The sequence below is a fragment of the Salvelinus fontinalis genome, chromosome 37 (assembly GCF_029448725.1).
Source record: "Salvelinus fontinalis isolate EN_2023a chromosome 37, ASM2944872v1, whole genome shotgun sequence".
Taxonomy (NCBI): Eukaryota; Metazoa; Chordata; class Actinopteri; order Salmoniformes; family Salmonidae; genus Salvelinus; species Salvelinus fontinalis.
Window position 1 is genome coordinate 10,078,659 of NC_074701.1, and position 11,876 is coordinate 10,090,534.

At 38.9% G+C, this 11,876-nt stretch overlaps 1 protein-coding gene across 1 annotated transcript; it reads left to right on the forward strand.

The window, feature by feature from the left end:
- The first annotated feature begins 208 nt into the window (after window positions 1-208).
- Window positions 209-7,508, forward strand: LOC129836092 (androgen-dependent TFPI-regulating protein). The gene is made up of 6 exons (XM_055901876.1): window positions 209-3,144; window positions 3,503-3,628; window positions 3,772-3,873; window positions 3,970-4,085; window positions 4,299-4,450; window positions 4,556-7,508. Exons 1-6 carry the CDS (start codon window positions 2,992-2,994, stop codon window positions 4,585-4,587), a joined length of 681 nt encoding a protein of 226 aa, XP_055757851.1. The 5' UTR covers window positions 209-2,991; the 3' UTR covers window positions 4,588-7,508.
- The last annotated feature ends 4,368 nt before the right edge of the window (window positions 7,509-11,876 follow it).

Here is an 11,876-nt window from a genome sequence, read left to right on the forward strand (position 1 = left end):
TTATTCCCTATTGGAATTGGGCCTTTAGGTATCCTCTCGGAGGCCAGATGTCACCATAAAACAGGTCTTAGTGGAATCTGGGCCCCTGGGCCATAAAATTGTCCATGGGTGTCCTTTTTTAAGAGGTTTTAAGATGTTTCAAATGTATAGTCTATTCAACCCCAAGGTCTCAGCCTTGATGTAATGGCATGGAAGGGTGAACCAGTGAACAGATATGGCAAGAGTATGTAGGTCAGCCCGCCTCTGGAGGGTGAAAAATATGCTGTGAACCTCTAAGAGGAACATGTCTGTCTTCCCATATGCATATGTCTGTCTGTCTATCTCTTAAATATAGAAGTTGTCCACCTTATATTTTGCATCTAGCATTTCTCCACACCTTGACCAGGTTTTTGATTCCTAACATTTCCCTCAGTCAAGTATTGAATATCAAGCACAGATTCAACTACAAAGTCTAGGGAGCTTTTTGAAAGCCAATGATGGTAGATCGGTAACAATAACAAATCAGACATTGAATATCTCTTTTAGCAAGGTGAAGCTAATAATTATGCTGTGGATGATGTATTAAACCACCTAGACACATCAAAGACACAGTTGTTCTTCTGAACTGAGCTGCAGGACAAGAAGGAAACTGCTCAGGGGTGTCACCATGAGGCCATTGGGGATTTTAAAACACAAACAGAGTTCAATGGCTGTGATGGGAGAAAACTGAGGATGGATCAACAACATTGTAGTGACTCCACAATAATTTCCTAAATCACAAAGTGAAAAGAAGAATAAAAATATACAAAATATGCATAAAGTAACACTACAAAAAAAACACGACAAAGGAATACACTTTTTGGCCTAAATGCAAAGCCTTATGTTTGGGGCAAGTCCAACACAACACATCCATCACTGAGTAACTGCTTCCTTATTTTCAAGCATGGTTGTGGCTGCATCATGGTATGGGTATGCTTGACATATACAAAAACAGTGGAGTTTTTCCAGGATGAAAATAAACAAGATGGCGCTAAGCACAGGCAAAATTTTAGAGGAAAACCAGCTTCGGTCTTCTTTGCACTGGGAGAGGAATTCAGTTTTCAGCAGGACAATAACCTACAACACAAGGTCAAATCTACACTGGAGTTGCTTACCAAGAAGACAATCAATGTTCCTGAGTGGCCGAGTTACAGTTTTGACTTAAATCTGCTGGAAAATCTATGGCAAGACCTGAAAATTGCTGTCTAACCATGATCCCCAATACCTTGAAAGATCTTACAGAATTTTGAAAAGAATAATGGGCAAATATTGCACAATCAAGTTTTGCAAAGCTTTTAGAGACTTACCCAGTAAGACTCACAGCTGTAATCGCTTACAGTGTGTTTCTAACATGTGTTGACTCAGGGGGATGAATACTTATCTAATTAAGGTATATTAGTGTTCGTTAATCTAAAAAATATGTTAAAAATGTTCTTCCACTTTCACATTACAGAGTATTTTGTGTAGATAGTTGACAAAAAAAATGACAATTCACTCCATTTTAATCCCACTTTGTAACACAATAAAATGTGAAGAAATCCAAGGTGGTGAATACTTATGATAGACACTAGATAAATTAAATACTTTTTCAAAACATTTGATTTTCTTAGGATTATAATAAAGTTTAATACCGGAGAAAATGTGTTTGTATTTTGATACAAAATACATTTTGGTGTACTCTCTCTTGTGGAACAGGACCTGAAAAGGCATGATCGTCATGATTTCAACCTTTCTGAATAAAAGTCTTGATGCAAAACAGTAAACAGGATTGTTGAAAAGAGTACTTACAGTAACATGCGACAAAACCAAAATGCCAATTTGGATACTGTGGCTCCAGACCTGTTTGACCTCAGCCAGGGATTGACGCTGCTAAAAAGTAACACTATGTTTAAAGTTTTGGGCTATTTCTTATCTCACTTATTGATTAGACAATGAGCTCTCCTATTTCAAAATGTACCAATTCAAAACAGTTTCTGCAAGCTGATTATAGTGTTTTACATTTCAATGAGCTTACTCTCATTCCTTTTGCGGCTTCACAGGGACAGTTGGAGACAGGAAAACTCTGTTTGCCGTCACCCAGAGTGGAAGGTTAGACAGGAGAGGAGAGGATGAAATTTTTCCCTCTGGAGTTTCTTAGGGATGTACGAACTGTGAATTGTAACAGGCCTACTGTTGATAAGTGTTACAAACACTTGGACAGGCCTACTGTTGATCGTCAGCCTGTCATAAGACTTGCTATGTACAGAATGTCCTGATAAAGCTTGTCCATGAGTGAATAAAGTGCTTGAACCCAGTCATTTTGGGTCAACCATTTAGTTAAGCAACAGAAATAACTTTGTGTGAACGTATTATTAGTGTCCTTTCCAAAGCTCCTAGAGTGAAACAAATTGATTAGCTACAGCACTGAGAGAATCTTTTATTTCTGTACTAATTAGAGGCGTGCTGTTTATTTGTAATGTAGGCTATTATATGAGACATACTAATAAAGTGTCCTAAACCCATTATGTATCTTAGCAAACACCAGAGACAAAATAAAAAATTACATATTATGTTTCCATTACTCATTATATTTTTTTGTCATCCTTAGTCATTAGTCATCCTTTGAAAAAACGGATTTGACATCACTAAATCAATCACGTGGCAGATTGGACTGATTATGAAATAAGAAAACCCCAAACATTACCAACAACAGTGGACCCCTTGTTTAGGAATGTGCTTTTGTAACCCTTCTATTTCCAAATGCATTAATAAGCCGATGCTGAAACATAATCGTGTAATAAAGAGCTTTTCTCCTCCAAAACCCCTTCTTTCTTGTAACATTGTGCACTACACCAGATAGGAAAGTGGTGCCTGTTTGGTGGTACAGTTTGTGTCAATGCCAGACTCGGTGTTTGCTATTATTTCCGTCAGTGTTTGCTAGTATTTCTATTATAGAGATAGATTGATACTAGATTGATACTATCTTAGTTTATCATGATTGCAAAAGTGAGAATAGTTTACCATATCACAGCTTTCAGCTGGTATGCCTTTATCATTAAGTCCATGGCTGCTAAGGATGGAGAGAAGTTACCACCTGGGATCTTTGAGTATGGTGGACCCTGGAAGTACCTTACTTTCCTCAACCTGGTGAGATTATTCGGCATTTTAATTACAATTGGGGGTTGGATTCTAATGGATTAAAAGGTACTACAAACTCAAATTACAAAAGGAATGGCTAAATGTTATTGTGAATTGAATTGATTTGGGATAGTTGGACAAAATTGGTTATACTGCATAGGTTGTGGTTTGACCTGAACAATAAAACTTAACACAGAGTTGAATATATCCGGTATAGAGGGTCAACCATGTCAACCATGTCAGGAAAATCTCAAAGGTCACATGAGGCTAGCTGATTTTTGTTGTATGATTTATTGTATGTTTATATTCATGATAAATGATAACAAAATGGGAACAACAATAATATGCTATGTATGCAATGTTCAAGTTATTGCAGATGGTGTTCTTTGGGATGGCCGTGGTGAATGATCTTCAGACTGGGAAAAACACAGTCAAGGGTCTTGACAAGTGGAAAGACCTCATCTTCTCTGTCCTCGCCTTCCCTGTAGGCATGGTGAGAAGGAGTGATTGAAATATTGTGATTTGATATAGCACCAACGTAAAAATCTGCCACATCAAAGGGAGAATAGTGTATTTCATCTTAATGGATTTACTGCTATTTTAAATTTCTTTCCTTTTGTCTCTAAAATGTCTCAGTTTGTGGTGCTGCTTTTCTGGGTGATCTTTGCCTATGACAGGCAGCTTGTCTACCCAGAATCTTTAGATGCCTTCTTTCCTCTCTGGATGAATCATGCTATGGTCAGTACATACAAATTACAGACAAATGATTGTGAATGTAGAAGTTGGCTGGAAAGTAAATTGAATGATGATAATGTATGAACATATTATTTGTAGCACACCGTTGTTATGCCGGTCTTACTTGGGGAGATCCTGCTTCAACATCATGTGTACCCAAAGACTAAAAACGGCTTAGCTGCCTTAGGAGTTGTGGGCTTGGCTTACTTGGGCTGGTATGTAATGTTGTTTATTAATAAGATAGAAATGTATGTATTGCTGACCATGTGTTTGTAGCACTAATCCATATTAATTTGAAAATGGAGTTTAAATTCTGATTCAAAATTGAAGCTGCTGACCCACTACACATATATTGACAGTAGTCAGACATTGTACTTACTGTATGTTGTTTCACTGCACCTCCGTTCTCCATTTGTCTTGTTCTGTAGGGTGATATTTATCTACTTGGCGGTAGGTCTTTGGGTGTATCCTTTCCTCGGGCTCCTTAGCACCTCTGGTGTGTTGGGGTTATTCCTCTTGAACATGACAGTGGTGACAATGATGTATCTGCTAGGACGGACCCTAAACGACTGTGTCTGGGGTGAGTGACCTCAGGAGGCTAGAACCATGAAGTCAGAAGCAGAAATAACACGCTAACATTATAATAACCTCTCCCTTTCTCTCTCTCTCTTTGTTATTATTTTAGGAAAAGGCAAGACGGCGACTAAAATAAAATGAAACTGCCCATTTTCCTCTTTGAATCCATTGGGGCCTGATACATTGTTGTCACTCAGATTTCGCCAACATGCCTCAAGAAATACTGTATGTGTATGAATAGAAATTGCACACAGGGTCATATGTCATATGTGCTGTCCTCTGACAACATAGTTTAACAGACATACTGTTGTTTTTCTTTATTCAATAAATGTTATCAGCATCACAATAACAAAATATAACTCAGTTGGAAAAAATTGAAATCACAGGTAGGCCTACATCAGGTTGATTGGCTAAGTCCTTTTCCACCAGGAAGTGATCACAACATTCTCAAAGCAATCGTTCTCTACTTACCAAAATTCTCTGACTACAACTTGACCAAATGAGAATATGAGAGTAAACAAGGGTTGATCAAATATCTCACCAATTGTTTTAACTTTTTCTCTTGAGATTGGAATATCGTTGTGTTTTCATAACGTGTGGAAATCATGAACAGTTTGTGAGCTATTATAGTCTCAAAACCATGCTTGTGTGTACTTTTACCAAAACAGGAAATTGGATGTTTGCTTTTTTGACCAAACATGTAATTACAAGGCACAAAAAAAGAATGACATAAATAAGTCATGTTCCTTTTGTAGATATAATTTCATTATTCAATAATTAACTAATCAAATAAAAGGGCAGCACATCACTGCAATGACAAATGTGGGCCAATGAGTGCATCCTCCTTCATTCTCACATTGTCCGTTAATGTTTTTTGATATTGGTGGATAGCTTGATCTTGCGTAGAAATCAATATTTTCCAGGGTACCAAATGTAAATGACTTTGTAACCTATTTGTACATTTCCAGGTACTCCCTAAGTGTGCTGATCCTTCAGGAAGTGATGCCACGCGGGTCCCTGTAGTCCTTGGTGTTGAAGATAGTTTGGGTCTGCCTCTACCAATCCAACTGACAGGACTTTGGCCAATAAGTGACAGTCTTGCTCATTTATAACTGCAGAAGAAATGAAAGTCAATTGATGATCCAGTATTAAGGAATACAGTATGAACCAGTTTTGGTATCTAAAGTGTATTATCAGAATATACTGCACATAGCCTGCATCACCTCTTCACATTTTCTTGTTGTTTCCTTGTGTTCAGGATTTTGAGGATTTCCATCTTTGCCATGTCTCTCTTTATTTCAAAGCATTTCTCTGTAAATAAAAAAAGGTTACATTGTCTTTTAGAAGGAAGACTAGTGAACTGTGATTAGGACAACAATAATTATTTTTTACAAAGGTCTAAATAACATGCTCTCATGCTATGGGCCATACAAATATGAATCTCTGTTGTCAAGAGTGGGAGCCATTTCCAAACATTTGAGCAAGCTAAAGCAATACATTCAAGTGTTGTATAATCTGATCATTAAAAAAAGCACACCAGGGCTCTTTTAGTCAGTGTTAACCCAAGTATAAAAGGTAAATGGCAATGCACAATACATGATTTACATATGTTTCAATTGAGCCCCCAATGACTAAAGGATAAAATGTAAAGATAAAAATGTTAAGGCCTACATAACATTTGGACGACACTGTAAAAATGAATAAGATAAGGTTGATAATGAAATTCTGAGGAAACATTTGATGTGTATACCCTGAGGGAAGCATTCTATTTTTGAAAAGTTCCAAAACACAAGTAGGGAAAATCAGACTTAGAGGATTCATAATTTTTGCTGGGCATTAAAGGGGAAGGTCATCCATTTTTCCGTGGCATTATTTTCACTCTTTCTGTGCTTGTAGTTGATCCCCCAAACAAGGTTTTTATATTTTGTTTCGTTACAGCAAAAATGTACACATTTTGCTGAGATATCACTTGCCATTGACTGCAATGCATTATGAAAATGTGTCTAAATCAAATCAAATAGAATTGTATTTGTCACATGCTTCGTAGACAACAGGTGTAGACTAAAGGCCAGTTTAAACTTGGTCTAACGACATGTCTGTAGACAATTAGAATGCGACAAGTGTCACTGGTCAAACTAAGGTCGATGTCCACACCCCCGCGGAAATTGAATTAGCATAATAAAACAATCCCCATAAAAATCTGTCAGTTTAAGCTAGATATATCTGTTTTTTTTTCAATCCACCGCATTCGCATATGTAACACTTTCGCACCTACGGTGAAAGGTGACAGAGCTGGAGCGGTGTTTGTCAGACCATGAGAACGGTTTGGCCTACAAACTGACCCCTCTATGGAAAGTTGAGACTCTCATGAATATGATGGTGTTCTCTGTTTTGCTCTACAACCCCCACAAGCTTCTGAAGTTGGTACAGCTGATCTGTCAACTTCTGTCGGTAGTGTCCGAATAGCGATACACTAATATGACCCCTCTGTGTGAAGGTGAGACTTGTTTTGCTCTAGGACACCCACAGGCCTCACAAGACTCGTAAAGGTCCCCCGGTACCAGTCGAAAACATTTATGGAAGTACAATACATTCGGAAACTATTCAGACCCCTTCCCTTTTTCCACATTTTGTTACGTTACAGCCTTATTCTAAAATAGATTACAATGATTGTTTTTTTGAATGCATTGAAAATAAAAAACAGATACCTTAGTTACATAAGTATTCAGACTCTTTGCTATGAGAATCCATTGATCCTCCTTGAGATGTTTCTACAACTCGATTGGAGTCCACCTGTGGTAAATTCACTTGATTGGATATGATTTGGAAAGGCACACAACTGTCTATATAAGGTCCCAGAGTTCACAGTGCATGTCAGAGAAAAAAACAAGCCATGAGGTCGAAGGAATTGTTCGTAGAGCTCCGAGACAGGATTGTGTCAAGGCACAGATTTGGGGAAGGGTACAAAAAAATGTCTGCAGCATTGAAGGTCCCCAAGAACACAGTGGCCTCCATCATTCTTAAAAATGGAAGAAGTTTGGAACCACCAAGACTCTTCCTAGAGCTGGCCGTCTGGCCAAACTAAGAAATCGGGGGGGGGGGGGGGACTTGGTCATGGAGGTGGCCAAGAATCTGATGGTCACTCTGACAGACCTCCAGAGTTCCTCTGTGGAGATGGAAGAACCTTCCATGTAAATGTGGTGTTTGCAACAACAAAAATTCAACCAGTTATTTCTTTGTCATGATGGTGTATTATGTGTAGATTGATGAGGGGGGGAACTACTTAATCAATTTTGGAATAAGGCTGTAACTGTAGAAAAAGTCAAGGCTCTGGCTATCGACTCCGATTTCAGAGCACTCTTGTCTGTGTGTGCCAGAGCGCCAAAAAAACACATTTAAATTGTTGCCAGCAGCACAGTTAGTCACCAACGCTCTGGATAACATGAAAACAGCCTAACCAGCTCTGCTAGGGCGAGTAAAATGGTCAGAGTGAGGTGTTCTCTCATTTGTATCTGGAAGTATCTAGCCAGCTAGTCAACCTTAGCCAGTTAGATTGGGTGCTTGACTGCCATCGTGTGGTCAGAACGCTCGAATCAACCCTACTCCTCCGCCAGAGCTCCGAGAGCGAAACGCTCTGAATTTATGAACGCCGACAAAGTTTCTGCGGCTGTCGCGAGGTACGTTTTCGTGGTTACTGCCTCCAGCTACCAGACCAAATCCTCCTGTGACAAGCAGATGCAGGAGTTCTAAAATTCTCGGATAGAATTACCTACTTTTATTTTGTCACACTGTGGCAGTAAACTATTTTCTGTAAGCTAAATTAGCTAAAGTTAAGACGTTGTCAGCTATACTCTGGTCATTATTTGAACTGGCTAGCCAGCAACGAACCAAAACATTGTTTAGAAAATAGCTTTTAGTTGCCTGGCTTGCTAGGTTGCCATTTACTGAATTTATTTTTAAACGGGTGGCTTTATTGGTGTTAAAATAGAGAACGTATGCTATTTGGAGCACCGGGCTGCTGATATTATGCAAAGGCTGCGGTTTTGTGTTTGTACTTTTTCATAACGACAACGACAAGTTTGATGTCTACAATTGTCTACAGACATGTCGTTAGACAAAGTGTAAACCAGACGTAACAGTGAAATGCTAAGAAGCATGTCCAAAAACGCTCCAAAACAATAAAAACTAACTCATATTACATCAGAATCCCATTCTGAATGATGTCTCTGCACTACATTTTTTTCAAGATTTTCCACGGTCCCATAAATCCATATTTGTATATTTTCGTTGTTGTAAACAGCATCATTAAAACAAGGATTTCTGGCACAGTGAAACAATAAATTGAGTGCAGATACATCATTCAGAATGGGATTCTGATGGAATATGAGTTGGTGTGGTTCTTTTTAGAGTGATTTCTAATATGCTTTAGACATATTTGCGTATTCCATTATAGGCAATGGCAATGATGCCTCAGCAAGTCCGAGTGCCAGCATAGGCTGAGCAAAGTTTAAACCGCGCTCAGCCTCTACTATGATAGGACAACGGACGAGTTGGAACTAAAGCTGTCATAGTATAAGAACTGCTATTTGAGTACATTCCACAGTTCCCTGTTTTACCCTGCGCGGTGATACAGTGAACCCGTATATACGAAAATTGCATTTACCATTTATCTCTTGAGTTTAATTAAAATACTTAAAATATATTCGGTGACTCTGAATCACATTTTGTCCTGATACCAGATTTGAACTGACGCAAATCTCTTTCAAAATAGCTCAAGTATTTCTGACACACCCCTGAACCTATAGCGCTACCGCATGCGCTTATATTTACCATTGCATTAGGTTTGTTAAAATAGAACCCATAGACAGAGCTATGGATGCAAGGACTGAAAATCCACGATATCAGTCATAGTTTTAACAATGCTTTGAGGTTGTATAGTGTTTGTTTACTTTCACTTTCTTCACAAACATTGGAGTAAAACAAACTTATATTTTGGGTTCTGATGGGGTATGACAGTTGAACTAAGCTCATGAGGCATTTATAAATTCGATTTTTCAAGAATCAATGTCATTCATTTTTATACTGAACAAAAATTAAATTATTTATTTTTACTCTTTCTTCTGGGCTTGTAGTTGATCCCCCAAACCGGATATGTTTGGATATGTTGTTTCGTTTCAGAGATAATTGGTTGTCACCTTTTGTCCAAGTCCCATGGTGCTCTCCTCTGTCCGCATCTGGTTGTTGGGTAGATTAGATCCGTCTTGTGTCCGTCGATTCTACACTCACAGTTCCTAATATGGTATTGTCCAGTGCTCTACCCTCCCTGGTTGGCCTAGAGATATGCACCCCTCCCCTCTCCAGATTGACCACAGGTTTTATGGCCTGTCACTCTATGTTGGTCAGTCTTTACACACATACATCTGTATTGTTTGTGTGTGTGTGTGTAACAAAACAATATTCATCTTCATACAATATGGTAGCAGGCTATAGTGCATAAACATAAATCCTAACAATTTTCACAATAACAATGATCTGCACACTTGCTGGCGTTGGTGCGAAAATGTTGGGTTTTGATGAATAACGGGTGTGTCGAGGCCTGGCCCCTCATTGGCCAATGAGAAGGTGCTCCATGATGAAATATGTGGTTGCTTCAAGTTGTGTTTTTACCGTCTTTTAAGTATTGCAATGGAATCAACTCCAATTCCAATGTTAGTCCATTATAGTTTGTTAAATGGCTTACAGAAACTAAATAACAAAATGTAGACCCATCTTTGCTAAATATGTTAACTTTGAACCCATTTGCAGTCCACATTGTTCTCAGTAATTGCATGGCATCAATAGCATTCACACTGACATAGGGGCTAGGCCAACTGTAAATTGCATTATGGCTGAGCATGGACATGCCAAACATTGTCAATAAGCAAGATTCAATTCATTATTGATAAGGCCTAGGTTTAGCTAGCCATATAAAAATCGGTGGTGGTAGTTTGAGTCTTTCTTTAAGTGTAATGCAGATGATTGGTAAAGATGACATGAACATTGACATCCATACCAACATTTACCCCGACATAGTGTGAAATACATATATAAACAATAGCTTAAATGTAGGCTAATATTTATGAGTGGCAATGAGAAGATTCTGGATCTACAGTGCTTCAGAAAGTATTCATACCCCTTGATTGACTATTCCACATTTTATTATGTTACACCCTGAATTCAAAATTGATTAAAAAAATCTCACTCATCTACAAACAATACCCCATAACAATAAAGTGAAAACATGTTGTTGTTTTTTAAAATTAGTGCACGTTTATTGAAAATGATATACAGAAATTTAATTTACAAACGTATTTAGATCTCTGAGTCAATACTTTGTAGAGTCACCTTTGGCTGAGATTACCGCTTTGAGTTGTCTTGGGTATGTCTGCATCAGCTTTGAACATCTAGATTTGGGGTTTTTCTCCCATTCTTCCTTGCAGATTTTCTCAAACTCTGTTAAATTAGATGGGGATCGGCGGTGAACAGCAGTCTTCAAGTCTTTCCACAGATTTGGGCTTTGGCTGGGCTACCTAAGGACTTTCACATTCTTGTTCTGAAGCCATTCCAGCATTTCGTTGGCTGTATGCTTGGGGTTTGTTCTGTTGGAATGTAGTGTTAGTACTTCAGTCTCCTATGGTTTCTCAGCGGTAGCTGTAAGCGGCGGTCGTCTCAGTGGTGGTTTTGTCGCAAAACTAAGACCGTTGCGGAAACAAAGACTGTTCTGCCGAGTTGTTCTGTGGAGTTATTAGAGGAAGGAAATAGAGGAAGGCTCCACAACACTGTCACGTAAGTATCTTACCTAGTTATTTTCAGATGATCAAATGTTTTCTCTTTTTGTAGCTTTGGCAAATATGTGTTTGTTTTCTATACCTGTTCGCTCCTCTGCCTGTAGGCTTTACAAACGCTCCCCACCCCTTGTCTGCAACACTTCTAATTTAGTGTACACTTCGCGCACAACCCATTCCGGTTCTCTGGCAGCGTTTGGAACTGCCGATCTGCGGTCAAGAACGCCAAGTTCCTCTCTTGACACCTTGATAAGCTAATTTCCTGCCAATGGCTCACCGTTCTTCATACTTGGCAATTTCAACCTCCCGACGTCTGCCTTCGATTCATTTCTTTCGAACTCTCTCTTTCCCCTCCTTGCCTCTTTTGACCTCACCCTTTCCCGATCCCCTCCAACTCACAAAGGAGGCAATACACTTAAGCTCATCTTTTCTACAGGCTGCTCGCCTACTAATCTCATTGTAACCCCCCCTCCAGGTCTCTGATCACCACTTTGTTTCCTTTTCTGTCTCCCTTTCCTCCAACCCTAACCACTAAGCCCCTACCCAGATGGATGCGCCGTCGCAATCTTCTCTCTCTCTCCCACTACTCTCTCCTCTTCTATCTTA